Consider the following 20677-nt stretch of genomic DNA (forward strand, 5'->3'; position numbering starts at 1 on the left):
CAGCTGTAGCCCATTTCCTCTACCATAAATACCTCTCTCTCATTCCTCTCCTCTGCCAGATTGTTCTTGATGTCTACCCACGTACAGTGTTCCAGTCTTCTCGTCGTCATCTCGTCATCTGGTGTCCCGTCTGGTGTTCGTGGATCGGAGTTCGTGTTGGTGTCGTCGTGTCCTCGTCTCGTGTCTGGAGTTCCCCTGTCGTCGTTGGGTCTGTCTTCACCACCACTCCACCGTGTAGCCCATCCAGTTCCTGTGTCACTCCAGTACCACAGTCCTGTCGGTGTCTCACTTCATTTCATCAATAAACCCTGTCATTTCACTTGCATCTTGTTTCCTCTTCCCTTCAGCCGATCATGACAATCAAAACGGGCCTTTTCAACTTTCGAACTTTCCCAAAATAACTTAAATCTTTCGATAAAAAGTTTATCTTCTAACAGTTTAATATTAAAATGCCAATAATAACTTTTGTGAGGTCGTGTGTCCAAAACACAATCAACTGTGATAAGTTTGTGATCAGAAAAACACATGGGGACAATAGTTGTATTTCTAACTCTATTTCTCATATTTCTAGATACGTAAAACCGGTCCAAACGAGCAGTAGAAATCAGATCAGAGCTGAATTTCACCCAAGTGTACTGTCGCGTTGACAGATTCTGTTCTCTCCAGACATCTAAAAAATGATTGTTAATCACGCTGGCTAAACAGAGTGCTGACTGTGAATGTGGCTCTTCCCCATTTCTATCAAGTGTAAAGTCCAATGTGCAATTCCAGTCCCCCCCCAAAACAATAAAATCTTCATTCTGGTTTTGCCTTAAAAATTGTTTCAGCTTAATTCTATCAGGGCCAATATTAGGAGCATAAACATTTACAAACAAAAATCAGAAACTACTTATCTCTGCCCTTACAATTAACAGCCTTCCTGGTTCTAACTCATGTTTCAATAAAATTTTGGCTTTAACAGTAGGGGAAAAAAGCACAGCCACCCCTGCACTTAAATTAGTCCCATGACTGAGAACACGTTCTCCCTCCCACCACAACCTCCATTCAAATTCATTGCTTTGATTACTATGAGTTTCTTGAAGGAAAATAACATTCAACTCTTTCAAATTAATTATTTCCTTTAAAAAATGATCCTTTCTTACATCCCATTCACATTAAGGGATCCCAATCTTAAGATCTCCATAAGGAGGAGGGGGGGAAAGAGAAAACAGTATAGAAAAGAAATACAGATACAAGTCAGAATGTTCATTTTGTTTTCCCTCTTGTTAGCCTCTCTTTTTGTGTCAATCTACCCGATTGTCTAATTACAGTGATATGTTTCTTCAGGCGAAAACGTTTTTGTTGTGAAAGTTCCTTGTAACTACTCTCTTTTCGTGCCCATATCACAGAAGAGACAAACTTATCAAGGTCAGGGAAAAAATTCCGGACTTCTACACCTGCTTTACCTTTTGTTTTATCAAGAAAGGAATTTATTTCTTCAACAGAGTACAAATCCTTCTCATGTTCTCCTGCCGTTTCCATAAAATCTGACCATTGTTCCTCATCTTTAGTACTATCATGAGTTTGCTGAGATAAACTATCTCGTTCATCAACCAAGCCTTCCTCAGATCCTCTAACTGTCCCTACGTCAGAGGATACACACATGTCTTCATTACCGCTAGTAGCATCAACAGCATTAGATCCATTCTCAATTCTTCCAGTAACAAAACTAGAACCAAGCTGTTCATTGCTCACATGTTTACAAAAAACACTCTCAGTATTTCCAGAGCTACATCCAGGCTTCTCATTACTCACAGTAATTGTATCAAACTTACTCACCTCATTCTGTCCCTTCACCTCAGCTGCTCCATCAACCTGCTCTGAGCCTTTTCTTCCTTTCTCCTTCATATTATGTATATCCATATGAGAAGTAGACGGCCGCGAGTCATTCAACACTTCTTTATGCGGGCACAAAAACCGTTTGTGCCCCAACTCCCCGCATTCAAAACATTTAAGACTCTCGGTACTAGTATACACCATGTACGAGTTATCTCCTTGCGAAACGCGGAAAGATACTTCTAATGTGCGCTCTGATGAAGTTAAGAACATATAGACTACACGTCTAAAAGAGAGCACATGTTTAAGCGCGGCATTTTTGCACCCTAAAGGGATCATTTTGACAGGGCTCGCAATTTTGCCGAATCTCGTTAATTCTTTAATGATAACATCATTAGAAATAAACGGAGGGACATTAGAAATGGTAATTTTGGTAGCTGGAGCGGACAGCGGGGTAACCTGTACAAAAGCTTCCTTCACCCATATTCCGCTCACAGTCAGTTGATTCACTAAAGCTTCACTCGTCAAAAAGACAACAATCGCTTTGCTCATTCGTGAGGCCGACAGTATGTTCTCAAACCCGACTTGCTCTCCCACAACTACGAGCAACTCTTCTACCGTAACATCGGGGTCTGACGCACACCTGCACCCATTACGGAGTGAGAGAACAGTGGCGTTCCTTGCACGGAAGCTGCCGCCATCCCGGCATTTACAGTACCGCAAAACCCGTGGTACACTTCCTAAAAGGACGACCCAATACACACAATAAAAGAAAACCAAACGACTAAAAAGAGGGAAAAAAAGTCCAAGAAAAAGCAATAATTGCTTCACTCACTCACACCAGCACACCCCACTCTCGTGCAAACTCACTCAACTAACGCCCACGCATGCGCACACACAGAGATATATATATTCTGGGGACCTTCTCTGCATCCCCAGATAAGTGTTGCTAGTTGTTGTATTTTTTGGTGTTTGTTAACTGATACTTAATGTCAGTCTGTGCTAGAGTTCTGGTTAGCATACTGCTGCTGTGCTCCCGCCTAGATTGTTAAATCTAGCTCCCAATAATGCTGAATTTTTGATTAATTCTTTATTTAATACTTGTTAAATTTTTATAATTTGCAGGGAGGAGGGTGCCATTTTCTTTTGTCAATTATTTTTCTCCTGTTTTTGGGTAAGTTAGGCAGTTAAGGAAGTGTTATTGTCTTTTTGTTATTCTTCTTTCCCCCCCTGTGTTAGGGAAGTTAGATTTTAAAATTGAGTAAGATTCTGTTTTGTTTGTTGTTTTGGCCTTGCCCCCTCCTGAAGCCTTTTTGCTTTGTTTCTGTGGTCCCTTTATGTAATAAAGCAAATTTGTAGTGGATCTTTTAGTGGACTGGGATGAGAGGCTCCATGTGGACTTTCATTTTGTTACGTATTTCTCAATTCCCCTAGATTAATTATAAAACGGGAAAGTAACAACCCCTTTAATGTAACATTTAAAAACTAGTCTGATCAAAAGGCTGAATCCTGACTGACTAGAGGTAGTGGTGGGCAGAGCGAGGCTTCGTGAAACACTGAAGCAGTTGAAGCAAATGTGTCGAGGTTTCGAAACGTTTCGACACCCGTCTCTACAGTGACACCTAGTGGGCATTTTCAAGTATTGCTCTGAAACAGCGTCGACAAAGAAACAGTTAAGCGAATTGACAAATTATAATGTATGTTGTGTTAGTTGGTCTAGTAAGTGATTTGGGGGAGTGGTTAGTGTGCTCGACTGGAATGCTGTCTCCTTGGGTTCGAATCCTGGGGGAAGTCATCTTCACAAAATTATAATAAACAATTAAAATGTGTGTTTTTATTGTTCTGTTCTTGTAAAGTGTTGAAACATCGGTCTGACATCTGAATGAACTCTTTGTGAATAAATAAGTGTTATTTTGGTAATGAAAAATAGACAATAAAATACATCAAGCCACAATGTCTTTTTTTTTTTTTTTACAAATAAAGATTTTTATTTAAAAATATTAATTGTTCTGCTGTTGATGGACTTAGCCTACTTCTTTTTTACATAGAATTTCTCCAGCCTTTGTAAAAATCCTCTCACAAAAACCCACAAAGTGAAGATGCGTTAACTCCACTTTTATACTTTGTGGGAGTTAGGTTGAGACAGATGTGCAATTGTGTGATTTGTTCCCGATCCTGTCAATCAAATGCAGAATCGGCAGGTATGCCATGTCTCGAAACACTTGTGACATGCCCCGATGCTTTGAAACGCCTTAGTCACGTGACATGGGTGTTTCGAATCACCATAGTCATGTGACATGGGTGTTTCGAATCACGCTTCGTAGCAGTGTTTCGAAACATCTGCGCTTCGGGATCTCGACTCTGTGTCAAAACGTCAGTTTCACGTCAGCCATCCCTAACTAGAGGAAGAGTTGGGGATGGAGGTGGGTAATTAGGTATTGAGCAACGGGAAGCTGGTTTTTACTCTTTCTTTTAGTAGAAGCGCCCAGGGGAATTGCTGAAAAGGGACACCACTGTTCACACCCTATCACCACCTAGAACAGCCCTTCGACACACAGCAGATGGCTTTGTGGAGTATAACCGCTTTCATACAACCACTCGGCACGCTGCAACCTTATATACCTGTATGTACGGGGAGTGGCTCAGCATGCAAAATCCATTAGCCTAATTTCATTGACATTTTCTCATAAGCTCAGAGATGATTTGGTCTCCCGAGTAAACCCTAATGTCGTCACGATATAACTCATAGTGACTGACAGATAGGGAACATAAATTGTAAATTTTTGAGAGAAAAATATAAAACATAAATCATTGGATCACATTTTATTCCATTCTGAATGCCAGCTGTACCAACATTATAAACACAAGCTTTTTAGTTATCCTCACTTTACAAAAATAATTTAAATTTAACCGTATTCAGAACAGAACAAGAATGACAAAAATATAAGTAAAGTTGGGCTCATAGCCTACCTGTCTCATTTGGCATGAATCCAAATGTTTCCATATTCACAATGTATATGAAGCTATTATTTATTATAAGGTGTTGTACTCCACATGTGTTCCAATATCAATGGAAAAAAATCATGAGCAAAAATTCACTATTTCTCATTTTTGGTCATAAAGTAAAGGCATAATTCAAAACCGCAAAGTGTTAGCAGTTTGAAGATTCAAAAATATTAACAAAGTTTATTAGAATTCTCTAAACTCTGTTCCATTCTTATTCTATTCTTGAACCTGAACGAAAAAAGGAGGAACCAAAATGAAAACATTTAGCTTTTAAATCCATGTATTTTATACAACCCCCACACACTCACACCCCATCTCATACTTCTGAGTGGGAGATCTTCCCAGGGCAGCAGTCTGCCTCTCAGACTAAAATCAGGGCACCAACTCCAGAGATAGCACCAGAGGTGAGGGGATACAGTGACCGAGGTGGCCGGGCCAGGTCCCCTTAGGCCTCCCCATGGCACCCATTTTATTCAGAAGGCAGGACTTCTTCTGTCAAATAGTGCATTTTGCTTTCTCCCAATCATAATAATATACAAACACTGTCTGAGTATATGTTGAGTACCTGATCTCAACTAGAGCGAATTATACTAAAAACTACTGTAATGAAGTAAGAATAGCTTTTTTTTTTTTTAATTGTCAATTTGGCCTGGAAAGTGTTTAGACCAAGTTATTAAGTAGCTCTGAATTACCTGGAATCCAATAGACTCCCACTTCACAGAGAGTAAGTGTCTTTGAAGTTCCAGGAATATTGACAGTAACATAAAGTCCCTCCATCCCAAAACACGAGTAGCTGTAGGTAGCTCCTGCTGGAATAATAGAAACTACAGCACACCTGGAGAAAGATGAAAGAGTGAGTCGCTCCTGTGTTTTTGTTGATCGTTATTAGTATGACTATTAATTTGTATTTTTCTTCTCTTATCCCTGAATGTAGTTTATAATATTGATGTTTTATACAATTTTTTTATTTATTTTTTTTCACACAAATGAAACATTTTACATAGAACATAAAATGTTGCTGTTTTTATGTCATGTTACTAACCTTCTCGTAACCAAGGTAGCCACCAATATTAATGCTTTTAACACTTGACCTACATGTTTTCCTCGGCGTTTGAGCAATATATATATATATTTTTTATGTAATAGAACCCAGGGAATGTAGTAATGCAAGTTTCCCTATCAAGGGAACTTCGAACTGCGTCCTCTAGAGGTCGCTATGGGGAACTCCATCTACGTGACCCGTGTCTGAAGCATATATACAAAAACACCAAATATTGGCCGGCGACAGCCTATGACGTCACTCCCGGTGCGCCACAGTATAAAAGGGCGCCGGGAGAAAGCATCATCCTCTTCTTCGTCTTCAATGACTGTTTTGTTTGAAGCGTGCATCTTACGAGGTAAGTATGCTTTACTTTTGTAATGGCGAGCACTAGCAAGGCGTTTGAGAGATGTGTGCATCCGTGTCCACATTATCGGATGCTTGATGACTCGCATGATCTTTGCGTCTTTGGTTTGCGCGCTGCATATACTGCGAGCGTTTTTCTAAAAGCTCCGCTCTCGTCTGTCTCTCTTTCCGAGGAAAAAGGGGCAGCCGTCTGCTTCCCGCGGTTCAGGACCCTCCGCTGCTGAAGCACGGAGGAAAATGAGCTCATGGGGTTTGCAGGTGGTTCTCGCCAATGAGTTACAGAAGGGATTTTCCTTCTCGCGCTCGTCTGCCGCGAGCGAGGGCGAGCTGTTGGATGACAATGACGCGATTTTGCTGACGTCATCTGAGGAAAAGAAAAACGCTGGAATGTGATACATACGCAGCAGCAGGTCAGGCTGTCGCCTCATTACACACTATGGCAGTGTTTCAGGCATATCAGGCTGATCTGTTGAAAGACCTGGATAAAAGTCAGGGTTTGTAAAAAATAAAAAAATTTACCTGACGAGGTTGCTGAGCTGTGCCGCACCACTGATTTAGCTCTTTGAGCCATTAAGCATAGATTAATTCTATGGCGACCATGGTGGTAACGGAGAGACATCTGTGGGTGAACCTGGCAGATATTGAGAAGAGAGAGAAAAAAAAAGGGCTTTCTTCTTAGTGCTCCGGTTTCGCCTTCCGTACTTTTTGGTACCTCCGTCGAGTCAGTGGTTGAAAGGTTTAGGGAGGCGAAGGCGCGTTCAGCGGCTTTTTAAACCTTCATTTAAATGAGAAGGTCCAGGTCTGAGTTCAAACAGCGCAGGGGTCCTGGCCCATCCCGATCTGAGGATCAGAAATGGGCACAGAAGGCTAGTGTCGCGACTCGCGCCCTTCCCCGCCTGCGGGTAGGGCTTCAGGGTGGCGCGGGTCAAAGAGAGGTAGCAAGACCTGAGGGAGGTGGTCCGTTCTTCTGCGCGGGATCCATGGATGGGTGAGTACGATCCAATTTTATCAGATTCGCTGGTATGTGTGTTTTATACCATTCGAACTAACCTAAAATAAACCAGTACTACAGGCTGGTATCAGGTGTAGTGCTGAGCAACTTTATTACAATGCTTTGGTTCTGAGGAGCAGCATTTTCTAGTCTGGCCCTTTTGTTCTTCAAACGAGGCCATGATAGGTGCATAGAGGTTTAGGTTAGAACTGCTCACCCTTATTAGGGTTTTAAGTAGCAGTTTCCCTGACCCCTTGTTGCCTTCTGTTCAGCTACCTATTACCCTTATACTATTTACAGCAGCCTGTTCGGGTTGTTAGGTATCCCTAAAACTGTTTGTAGGTCGAGCTAGCTTTGCTCCCCTCGCCTAGAATGTGGAGGGTTATTTATGAGCATGCCGCTCCCTCCTGAGTGTTTGAAACCCTTTTGCTGTAAGTAGAGTTTCCGCTCCCAGAGCTTTGTTACTTAACAACCTGATCCTGGTTGCTGCTGTACTCCTCCAAGCCCTACCCTGTTGGTCGAGCTGGCACTGCTCCCCTCACTTAGAGGGTTGCCTATGAGCATGCCGCTCCCTGCTGAGCGTCAGAGTTTCCTCTCATATGAGAGTCGAGTCTCCGCCCTCAGAGCTCCGTTATTCAGAAACCTCAGCCCGTCAGGCCTTTCTCTAGGCCTCCTTGTCAGGTTGCTCTCATAGATGGTCGAGCTAGCATTGCTCTCCTCACTTTAGAGGGTTATTTATGAGCATGTTGCTCCCTTTCTGAGCTCTCTTTGTTGGGTGAGCTGGCATCGCTCCCCTTATTTAGAGGGTCTCTTATGAGCGTGTCGCTCCCTTCTGAGTGTCTGAGTTCCCTCTCATGTTGAGAGTTGAGTTCTCCGCTCTCCAGAGCTCTTTCTTGGTAGAGTTAGCATTGTTCCCCTCATTTAGAGGGTCATCTATGAACATGCTGCTCCCTCCAGAGAGCATCTGACAATACGGTTTCTAAAACCCATATTTGGTAAGTGCGCACACTAGTCTCTGTGCACTTTTCTAAGAACCACACTGTGGTAAGATCGCACACCAAGTGTTTTGCGGTCTTTTCTAAAATCCTGTATGGTATGGGTTACGCGCTGAGACTTCGTCCCATTCTTTGAGTTGGTAGGCCTCGGTTTTTACCTTATGCCCCACTCTACTTATGTATGTGCTGAGTATCCTCTCATACTGAGAGTTGAGTTCTCCGCTATCTAGAGCTCTGCCTTGGTTGAACTAGCATGGCTTCCCCTCATTATAGAGGGTCACCTATGAGCATGTTGCTCTTCTTGTGGGTCGAGCTGGCATTTCTCTCCTCTCTATAGAGGATTACTTATGAGCATGCCGCTCCCTTACGAGCGTCTGAGTCCCCTCTTACGTTGAGGGTTGAGTTTTTCGCTCTTCAGAGCTATGCCTTGGTAGAGCTAGCATCGCTCCCCTCTTTTTGGGGGTCACTTATGAGCATGCTGCTCCCTCTAGAGCATTTGGAGAAGATAATTTTCAAATCCATGATTATGGTAAGTGCGCACGCTAGTCTTTGTGCACTTTCTGAAATCCACGCTGTGGTAAGATCGCACACCGATTGTCTTGTGGTCTTTTCTAAAAATCCTGTATGGTATGGGTTACGCACTGAGGTTTCGTCCCATTCTTTGAGTTGGTTAGGCCCCGGTCTCCTTGGGCCCCACTCTACTTACATATGCGCTGAGTATCCTCTCTGTCTTGGTAGAGCTAGCATTGCTCCCCTCATTTAGAGGGTCGCCTATGAGCATGCTGCTCCCTCAGGAGCTCTCTTTGCTGGTCGAGATAGCATTGCTCCCCTCTCTTAGAGGGTCACTTTGAATATGAGCATGCTGCTCCCTCCAGAGAGCATCTGATAGAGAGTAACGTTATTAAAGCTAGAGCATTTGGAGAATAGAAATTTCAAATCCATGATTATGGTAAGTGCGCACGCTAGTCTCTGGGCACTTTCTGAAATCCACGCTGTGGTAAGATCGCACACCGAGTGTCTTGTGGTCTTTTCTAAAAATCCTGTATGGTATGGGTTACGCGCTGAGGCTTCGTCCCATTCTTTGAGTTGGTTAGGCCCCGGTCTCCTTGGGCCCCACTCTACTCATGTATGTGCTAGTATCCTCTCATGAACTGAGAGTTAAGTTCTCCGCTCTCTGGAGCTCTGTCTTGGTAGAGCTGGCATTGGTCCCCTCGTTAGAGGGTTGCCTATGAGCATGCCGCTCCCTGCTGAGCGTCTGAGTTTTCCCCTCTTATGAGAGTCGAGTCTCCGCTCTCAGAGCTCCGTTATTCAGAAATTTTAGCACGTCAGGCCTTTCTTTAGGCCTCCTTGTCATCTGACAATACGGTTTCTAAAATCCATATTTGGTAAGTGTGCACGCTAGTCTCTGTGCACTTTTCTAAAAACCACGCTGTGGTAAGATCGCACACCGAGTGTCTTGTGGACTTTTCTAAAAATCCTGTATGGTATGGGTTACGCGCTGAGGCTTCGTCCCATTCTTTGAGTTGCTTAGGCCCCGGTCTCCTTGGGCCCCACTCTACTCATGTATGTGCTAGTATCCTCTCATGAACTGAGAGTTAAGTTCTCCGCTCTCTGGAGCTCTGTCTTGGTAGAGCTGGCATTGGTCCCCTCGTTAGAGGGTTGCCTATGAGCATGCCGCTCCCTGCTGAGCGTCTGAGTTTTCCCCTCTTATGAGAGTCGAGTCTCCGCTCTCAGAGCTCCGTTATTCAGAAATTTTAGCACGTCAGGCCTTTCTTTAGGCCTCCTTGTCATCTGACAATACGGTTTCTAAAATCCATATTTGGTAAGTGCGCACGCTAGTCTCTGTGCACTTTTCTAAAAACCACGCTGTGGTAAGATCGCACACCGAGTGTCTTGTGGTCTTTTCTAAAAATCCTGTATGGTATGGGTAACGCGCTGAGGCTTCGTCCCATTCTTTGAGTTGGATAGGCCCCGGTCTCCTTGGGCCCCACTCTACTCATGTATGTGCTAGTATCCTCTCATAACTGAGAGTTAAGTTCTCCGCTCTCTGGAGCTCTGTCTTGGTAGAGCTGGCATTGCTCCCCTCACTATAGAGGGTTACTTTGAGCATGCTGCTCCCTCACAAGCTCTCCTTGTTGGTCGAGCCGGCACTGCTCCCCTCGCTATAGAGGGTTATCTATGAGCTTGCTGCTCCCTCCAGAGCATATGAAAAGAACGATGTTTATAAATCCATGTTATGGTAAGTGCGCACGCTAGTCTTTGTGCACTTTCTGAAAGCCACGCTGTGGTAAGATCGCACACCGAGTGTCTTGTGGTCTTTTCTAAAAATCCTGTATGGTATGGGTTACGCGCTGAGGCTTCGTCCCATTCTTTGAGTCGGTTAGGCCCCGGTCTCCTTGGGCCCCACTCTACCTATGTATCCCCAGTGATACCATTTGCACGGGGGCTACTACTAAGGATCTGTTGATACAGTTCCTTCAGCGAGCTCTTGTAGGAGCAAGCAGTAGCCCCTGGGTGACAGGCCAGGCTTAGTTACTATCCTAAGCGCTTGGTCGTATCCCCTTAAAGGAATCCTTCTTTCTGATTCCAAGCCTTGAGTTTTACCCTAGGTCCAGGAGGTCCGGCCTCTATCAGGTAAGTCCGGGGTATGAAACTCAGGCCTTTGGCCGAAGGGGATAATGTCACTGACCGCCGTCAATTCATCCCAGGGACAACTCCTTTATCGTTGATAAGAGTTGATGCTTAGTGCTCGCCTTTGGAATGGCATGCACTTCCCTCAGCATGGCGGCGTGGGTATATCGTTCCCCATAGCGACCTCTAGAGGACGCAGTTCGAAGTTCCCTTGATAGGGAACGTCTCAGGTTACGTATGTAACCATGATTCCCTGAGAGGGAACGAGACACTGCGTCCTCTAGACTTTAGGCCATGCTTCGGATGCAGCTTCAGACGAAGAAGTGGATGATGCTTTCTCCCGGCGCCCTTTTATACTGTGGCGCACCGGGAGTGACGTCATAGGCTGTCACCGGCCAATATTTGGTGTTTTTGTATATATGCTTCAGACACGGGTCACGTAGATGGAGTTCCCCATAGCGACCTCTAGAGGACGCAGTGTCTCGTTCCCTCTCAGGGAACCATGGTTACATACGTAACCTGAGACGATTTTCTTTATTCTAGAACAATGTTTAGTGTTGTATTTGATTATAGGTGACGGTAATTCATTCTGTGATCAGTGGAGGCATGGTCTCGTGCTCTGAGGGAATTGAGCATTTGCAGCACCTGCTGTGAACTTGATAAAGATGTTTTCGTGATTTGCTGGTGCTTTTTATATTTGCATGTGTTTTCTGAAGTTCCAGCGCGTTGAACTCTCTCGGCCACCGTAGTGATAAAATAAAATGACCATGTACTGCAAAATAACAGCATGAATGCATTTGTATAGTGTTATTCTCGCACGCTGGTTGCAAAACAATAAACACAACACAAACACTTATGTCCTGCTTTTTTTAAGTTTAAAAACACAGCCTAAATGTAGTCCAATTTAGGAACAAATGAGTCTTATGACAAGAGTGACTGGTTTGAATCAGTCAGACGAATCCTTCATTTATTTGCAGGGATGTTCGTGTTGAAATTAATAATGTTTTTGACTATTTATATGACAATGTATTGTTTTGCTTCTTGAAGATTTGGATAAGGTGATTTTGAATTCCTTCAGGCAAATCCAGTGAACTCTTGCTGCTTTCTGTAGATTTTTTATTTTATTTTGTGGTCTTGTACCAATATTAGAGTGGGGAAAACGCCCCCCTTAGGGTAAATACTGTTTTTCTCAAATAACCACTAGATAAAGTCTAAATTAATTTATGTTGTAACTATGGACTACATGGGCTAGAGTGATGTAGAAATATTCATCATGAAGCTTACACTAGTGATGTTATATATAATGTTACACGCACACAGTATACTGTATATTCAAAATATATATGTTCAGGCTTAATTAATGTAGTTACTCTGTTCTGAACATCAAATCCTTTGTTTTTCCAGGTAATGTTTTCCAACAAGTTGGCTGGATAAAAATATTTGGATATTATATTTGAAAATGACCTCAAGTTAACATCAGGTAGCATTTTAGCTAGGCAGTTAGCATCAGCTAACAATGTTTTTGAAATGCATCTATTATAATTTTGTTGTCATTGATTGTATTCTTTTTCATTTTAACCTAAAACTGCTAGCACTCTGATTTTGCTGTAAATGTACAAGCAAATAGTTTTGACAGACTGGGGGGTATTTGCCCCACCTATGGGGCAAAACGCTCCATTACTCATTTTATTGTTATTATTATTTTTTTTTTTTTTTTGGTAAAAATCTAATAACATAAACTCTGGACATTTTTTCATATTTTGTCTTTCATATATATGCCGTCACTAAAACTATTCTGGACACATTCAACTTTTGTTTCACACACAAAAAAAAAAAAAAACACTAAAGGGGGCGTTTCCCCCACTCTACCCTAACATAGTCTAAACACCTGCAAATAGTGAATATGGCCTAACTACTGACCAACTGGACAGAATCTGTAGCTATTAAAGAATATCTGAGAGACTCACACTGGGTTGCTGAGAAGATCTGAAGAATTGTTTCCAATCCGAATCTCTGCCCCGTTTATCCTGTTTGCACAGCAGTCGAGTCTGTTAGTGATGGTCACTCTGTTCACTCTGTACGTCTTCTTCAGATCCAGCTTCCACCACGGGTCACTCTGTGTGTATGTATGAGTACAGGTATAGCTCGTCCCATCCAGAGCATTCTGGGCAGCCCAGTCACTGCTATGTGTTGTCGACTGAACGGCTGTTCCCCATGCTGCTATGTTCACTTGAAGTTTAAAGGAAAAACTTTAAGTACAATTACAATTATTTATTTCTAATTTGATTGGAATTTTACATAAAATAACAGTGTTTCCCCTGCCATTATAATGCTCAAAACGACTATTTAAATATGAATTCAAAGAATGACGCAGACGTATGAGGCGCCACGTAGGATTTAAATCAAACTTCGCTTATCAATACATGCATAAAACACTTGCATATACACCTATAAATGACTCACATATACATGTATACTATTGGTTGTTCAATATATGAAATATACTTGCACACTAATATGAAATCCATACCAATACATCTTAAGTTAGTAATGAATGCATATACACTTGTGAATAACTTGTATATACATAAACTTGACGCATGCATACACCTATAAACACTCGCACATACATATAAACTCGCTGCATGCAGACACACCCATACATGCTTGCATATACATATAAACTTGATCATTTTAAAAACGCTGTCTTAACACATTAAGCCACGTTAAGCGTATTCCTTATGGGAGGAAACGCTGTAATTAAAGACGTTGCGTTCTTATTCTAGACTCATCTGCTTGTCTGTACATTGTATGCTTTATTAATAATGTGTTTATTGAGTTTGTTTAAAAAAAAAAAAAAATTAATGCATTAAGCCAAGCTAAGCGTTTTAAAATGCCGTTCGTTGTAGTTCTTGGAAAGGATTTAAAAAAAAAAAAACGAAATATCTCCCTTTGGAGTGGACTTTAATATTTGTAACTTTGTAGACACACTACACACTGACTAAAATTCAAAAAGTGAAAAAAAAAAAACATAATAGGACCCCTTTAAAATTATGTATATGAATGTATGATTATGTATAAGTTCAATATTTGAATCTATTGAAATTATATATTGTCAACACTGACTGATTTTGCTCAATTTGGTTAATGAAAATAGTTCCAAACAAACATCACAGCAGAACAGTCGCGCATCTCTGAGCAACACACAGCGGTGTTTCGTTACTGAATGACTCGCGTTTTGAAATTTGATTAATTTGAGTCAATGATTCAGTGGTCCATTCATAGGGACAGGCACTTGTTTCATTCTTGAATGAATCAGCTGTCTGGACGAATCGTTTGAAGCCAAGCTTCAATGACTCATTAAGACTGCCACCTACTGGCGGGTTTCCTTCATAGTAGCTTATCTTTGCATTTTTCCCAACATATCATATTTGTATATTGCTCACAACATTATTTATGCTGTTATAATTTTGCAATCTAAATGCATTCGTGTTATATTTCAGCTACATTGACCTGTCGGTAAATGTAAATGCATCTGAATGCCACTCCAGTCACTTCTGTGTCTTCTGCAGTGGAAAAATCTTTTTTTTATTTTTTTATACTGATTTAATTTGATTGGTAACAGCCCTATATTGTCTTATTATAGTAAGTGAAATTATTAACAAAATGTAAGAATCTGCTATGAAAGATGATGCATGCATTTAATACGTTGAGGGAAAATGTTCTTTAAATAGGCCAAAAATGACCTGGAAATCAATTTAAATAAACTTTTGTATGCAGTATTAAGTCATATAAAACTATTTCCCAACAACAAAATTGTGGGCAGTGAAAATGCAAAGTGGCTAGTAAATTTGGAAAACCACTAGCCACAGTGGCTGGTGTCCAAAAAAGTTAATGTCAAGCCCTGCTCATATCATATACACGCAGAAATGTAAAGGTATTCACGGCAACCCGTCAAACTAAAAATTCGGTTTAACTTGAAGACTTGGCAGAAATACATTACTATTGTTCAGTAGAACGTACATAATAATAGGCTACTACTACTATTATTAAAATAATTAAAACCTAATTTTTAAGGAATAATCAAACAAAAGCCTAGTTCTTCAATGTTTTAATTGTAATATTAAATTCCCTTTATTTTCCACAAATAAAATGTTTATATAAACCAAAACAATAACAAAGAAAACATTAAAAAGAAAAAAACAGAACATAAAGCTATGCAAAATACGATTCTCAATATGCAATTCAACAGCATTAATTGCTGGTTGGTTTTGATGGTACTAGTTTAATTTATGTACGTAGGCAGGTATCAATTAATGCTGTTGAATTGCGTATTGAAAATTGCATTTTGCACAGCTTTATATGTTCTGTTTTTTATGTTATTGTTTTGGTTTATTTGTTGGGGTATTATTATTATAATAATGTTGTGTTAGGTCATGTGACCTTTAATCACCAGGAGGTATAAAGAGTGGCATATCAGTGTTGTTAATTTGTCTGATGAAGAGCCTGTATGCTCGAAACTTTACCACACTATGCAAAAGTTTTTTAAATAAACATGTTTTGATATTTTTGGAGCTTTGGTGTTGCCGACTTTACATTCCTAATATGCTTCTACTTGTTTTTTAGTCGAGCACCCATTTGAGATCGATGTGCGTGCTGTTGCTTGCTTTTTGCCATAATTATCTAAATAAATGTGTGGGGGCTCAGCTAATATGTTTATATAGTACTTGACTGTCTACTATTTATGATATGACAAAGTGAATGGGAAATTAAAACATTTGAAGGACTTAATCTGCATGATTTTTTACATCTTACACCAAACTGAAATCAATCATTCTTGGAGCCCAGAAAATGTTTCACAGCAGCACAAACTCAAGAGATGTAATAGTGTTTAATTAACAAAACCTTACCTTCGCTTCCTGCCTTTGTTAGAATTGAGAAAAAGCCTTAAAATGAAAAACAGAGAATGATGCTTAATATTTGGCAAGCATTTTAAACCTAGATTTATACTTATATAAAACATATAAAAAAATGAGTATTGTTTTATCAGGTATTAATATCTCACTCAATTTAGCTCCTCAAATGAAAGTATAATGTTTAGGGGTATTTAGATAACATGAATCAAGAACAAAACTTTCAATTATGTTTTAGGGTCTTCTGTTGTGTTTCTGTCTGTAAGATAGAGCTAAAAACAGACTTAAGATCACGGAAGTGCAGTATTAGAGAGATTGTATGTTTTACTCACCCAGTAAAAATGACAGACTCTTGTAAAAATCCCTCATGTTCATTTCAGGTAATTTGGGAATGGTTCTGCATTCATTTCAGGATGTTTGAATGAACGTTGTTCCTGGGAGAGACACATTAGTTCAACTTTACCTCAGTCACATGATCCTTTTTCTCCTCCCATTTTTTTCCGACTGGAGCAGGAGAAATGTTAACAAAAAAAATTTGTTTCGATTTGTGGAATTCAGCATGCTTTATGTTTCAAAAGCTATTGTCATTATTCTGCTTCCATAGACAGTCTTCCTAAACTACATTAAGGGTTGTATTCCCTTTGGTATTCAAATTCAGTGGCATCTCATTTGAACTTGAATTCTGTCATTACTCCATGTTGTTCTAACCTGTATGCATTTCAGTGAAACACCAAGAGTGACTTTTTGAAGTGAATGAGGACTAAAGCTGACAAGTTCCGAAAAAAAATAAAATAAAATCATAATGATGCCATAGAAGTGGTTCATATGACAGTTTCCCCAGTCTTTATCTGTCTTAAGGCATGTTGTTTCCATCTTGTGAGTGTTGCACCTATAGGGGTGTAGCACCAAATGTTGGGCCCCGGTCACAGAACCAAGGGGTGGACTACCACACCAAAAACACACTGCTTTATTTTGACGATTCACAACTTATATTTACAAGTAAATTATTTAATTATTTAGAATGTTCAAATATTTTAAATTAAGGAATCATTGTTTAAAAATATCACGCCAAATCAGTAATAAAATGAATAATAAAAAAACATTGCATACATTTTTCTTTCATCTGTTACTTATTATTACTGTCAATAATTTCAAATTCAGGACAGACTTCAGTACGGTACAATAATAGCCTACTTAATTTAGCGGATTCACTCTTCCATGCACGTATGCGGTTGTCACTCCTGAAACTGTGCTGTGTTTAGTGTTAGTAGCATGAAAAATGCAACTTTTATTGTAATAGTTAATAGGATATATACAGAAAGTGTGCTCCCTTTCATCACTAAAGCTGTCCGTAACAAACTCGAATATGTACGCCGCTGTTTGAAAGCAGCTGCCTATCAGTGGGTATTTAATTAAGAAAAACTGGTAATATCACATATTTTCAATTTAAGTATCCTCTTTTTTACGGGTATTTTCTAGCGGGTAGTGTCTAGAAAAGTGCTATAGAAATGCAACAAATGAATTATAATGAATAATTATGAATAAATATTTGTAGTTCCACTATTACCCCCTGTCCGACGCCCCTGGTTGCACCTGCCAGTTTTACATTTATCTTTTATTTTCTTTTCCATCTTACAGGCAAGGAAAAGGTTTTGCAAGACTTTTGCATTTTGTTGTTTTTATGCATGGAGGCTGCCTGTCAAAACTACCGGAAAGCACACAAACACCATCCTGCATCTAGTTTGACACAAGAAGATCTGTTTCTAGATAACAAAAGGCTAATATAAATAAAAGTTCATATAACAGGGTTTTATGCCACACTTTTCCATTTGTATTCACATCTACTCACTTACTAAAACCACTTGTTTTTATTATTCTCATTTCCAGTGGTTTTATTTTATTTTAAAAATAGTATATGAAAATGTTATGGATTCATGTTAATGTTTATGCAGTCTTGCCAACAATACCTCTTATATCAAGTTTAATCTAAATTGTCAAATTTTTAATGTTAGCCATTTTATCAGCTCCTGCAAGCTATTGATGAAATGCACATAATATAATGCACTTAAATAACTTTATCAGGAAGACTGAATTGTCTATTTGTGTTTGAAACTATTTTGTACAAAGCAAAGCCATTTTTCTTTGTATCGTTTGCTTAGAAAGCATGTTCACGAAACCATGAAGGTTGAATGTAAATGTAAATGTAAATGTTCCCAAATTGCTTACTCAGAAAAGCACAAAAATGCGAGGAAGTGCACTATGACTGTCTGTACCATCAATACAAGGTCATTGTGTTTTACTTTTTCTTTTACTTTTACATTTACATTTATTCATTTAGCTGACGCTTTTATCCAAAGCGACTTACAATTGCTATATATGTCAGAGGTCGCACGCCTCTGGAGCAACTAGGGGTTAAGTGTCTTGCTCAGGGACACATTGGTGTCTCACAGTGGATTCGAACCCGGGTCTCTCACACCAAAGGCACGTGTCTGATCCACTGCGCCATCACCACCCCTTTTCTTTTTTTTTCTGTCCCAAGCAAATCATCTGCAGCAAAACTTATTTGCTTATTTCTAAAACAAATGTTTGCATATAGTGTTTATCTTTCCCCGATTAACTAGGTTGTAAAGTTTGTTTGACTAGGTTCACAATTCTTTTGCTCATGTAAATAATGTTGATGTACTTTTTTCTTCGATACGTACCTCGGTTTTGACGTCAAGGCTCGATATGGTTTCGGTACAGCACAAGGAAAAAAAATACTAAACATACATACATATACATAAAAATCTAACATTTCATTGGATAATAAGAATTTAAAATGGGGGGAAATATCATTATGAAATAAATGTTTTTCTCTAATACACATTGCCCACAATTAAAGGCATCCTTTTATTCAATACTTTTTAAAACTTCCATTTGCCAGTTTAACAGCTCTAAATTTTCTCCTATAATGCCTGATGAGGTTAGAGAACACCTAATGTCCATCACCTGCTTACAAATGGAGCAGCATTTAATACACAGAGCCGTAGTTCACTGACAAGCTACGCAATACCGCGTCATAATCGCAGATGAATCACATTCGGTTATGAACGCGATATTGCGTAGCTTGTCAGCGAACTACGGCTCTGTGTATTAAATGCTGCTCCATTTGAAAGCAGGTGATGGACATTTACTGCTAATCACAGAACCAGCTTTACTGACGAGACACGCATGACAATCACATGTGATTAATCGTGCAGCCCTATTTTACACAAACCCTGGTTTACTCCAACAAACATGCTGGATGAAGTTTTGTTTGATAGAAACAACACCCTCTCTGTTGAGTTTTTGGTTTCATTTACTCTTATATGTAAACTAATTCTGCTTTTTAGATTGCATGTTACCAATCGTTCCTCCCTGCTGCGACTGCTCCACTGGGCAAACAAGCTTTTCCAACTGAAAGCCAGTTATTTTTGTAGGGAAGTGTTTTGGGGTGACCACAAGATGTCGCTATGACACTGTTGTGTTAGGGCAGTTTCAAGTACTTTTAGCACAATTTGAGCCTTTTGATGTACCGTAGTGTTGATAGGCGTGTAGTGCGCCATCTTTTCTTCAGTTCATTTTATCAACACTATAGGTAAGATGTGTTAATAGTAGTGGAAGTTTCAATTTAAAGTATCTTTGTTGTTATCGCTCTAAAGTTCTATCTATTGAGATATTTTGTGTTCTAAACTGCTAAAGACCTAAATGCAGAGTAATATGGAGAGTTAAAATGTTTTTTTTGTTCTCTCTTTGGAGTGTGATTAATACAAGGTGGCTGATGCAAAGCTATGCATGATTATATAAGCAGCGAGGGATGATTGTTATTGAATTAAATGTGCATTGAAATGTATTTTACTAGATAAACCTTAAGTGAGTTCATGTTATCAACACTATAGATGCCGTGCTGTGGAATAAACGGTCAAGCCATGATCCCGAACCCCTCTGTGTCCGCGTCTCCTCTCTACCACCACCCACGAACACACACAACACAACGCAGAGAAGCAGCGGCGGTGCTAGAGGCCAGCAAGCACGCAGAGAGCGATAGGGCTACATCTTTGGTGCCGTGACCCAGATCGTGGCACCACTAGACCGAAGAGGAAGATAATTCTACAGCCAGTGGTTTGAATGCTGAACTCTATGTAATAGACAAACAGAATTCTTAACCAAACTGGTGATTTTGGGGATGCATCATCGTCACCGCTATATCCTTTGCAGCCTGCTGGGAATCTGAACTGTTTGGTTGTTTCAATCTGAGTGATTTACTGTTATGTAAAACATATTTTATGGTTTATTGATAAGGAGGAATTTTTTTTTTTTTTTGCCTATTGAGATTCATGTAATTTTTCTGAGATTATTGTGCATCTACTTGATATTCAGTGAGACATACAACAGATATTTAGGTGTAAAGTGACAAGCCAATTTAGTTTATAAGTTTTTGGGATAAACTGGTTGTATATGTCCCTCTGCTAACTTCGTTAAAATACATAGCTTACTTTAGCACTTTTTTTTTTTCTTGTACAAGATAGGAACATTTTACATAACACCTACTTACAATCCAATTACACTGCCATTTAACCTGCTTGCACATAGTAAATACACATTTACATTCTACAATGTCGCAGACCTATGCAAACTCAACACAAAACTTGCATAGCTCCTTTTCCGGCACATCCAGTCTCCTACCGTCAGCTGAGCATGCCACAAATTACCCACCATTGCCCTTAGAACGACATACTCCACCACCCCCAACAAACTTGCTCTATGGTGATCAGTACGTGACGCCAGCCCATGCATCAAGGCTGCCAGGCACTGGGGCCTCAGGGCAGGTACCGCCACTCTGTTTCGACAACAATGCAAGTACAGGTGGCCAGGTAGATAGGTTGGTGGATGCCTCTGTTCG

General features: G+C 40.1%; 1 protein-coding gene across 1 annotated transcript in view; it reads right to left on the bottom strand.

Annotated features, from left to right (window-relative positions):
* Positions 1-16381, bottom strand: part of LOC306879496 (uncharacterized protein) — a 55319-nt gene extending 38938 nt beyond the window's left edge. Inside the window, exons 1-4 of the mRNA XM_079432485.1 lie at positions 16089-16381; positions 15754-15789; positions 12811-13072; positions 5514-5656 (exon numbers count right to left, since the gene is read on the bottom strand). Of these exons, the coding sequence (XP_079288611.1) occupies positions 5514-5656; positions 12811-13072; positions 15754-15789; positions 16089-16131 (484 nt within the window). The 5' untranslated portion in view covers positions 16132-16381. The remainder of the gene's footprint in view (positions 1-5513; positions 5657-12810; positions 13073-15753; positions 15790-16088) is intronic.
* Between the last annotated feature and the right edge of the window lie 4296 nt (positions 16382-20677).

This window comes from Barbus barbus (assembly GCF_936440315.1).
Source record: "Barbus barbus genome assembly, chromosome: 2".
NCBI lineage: Eukaryota > Metazoa > Chordata > Actinopteri > Cypriniformes > Cyprinidae > Barbus > Barbus barbus.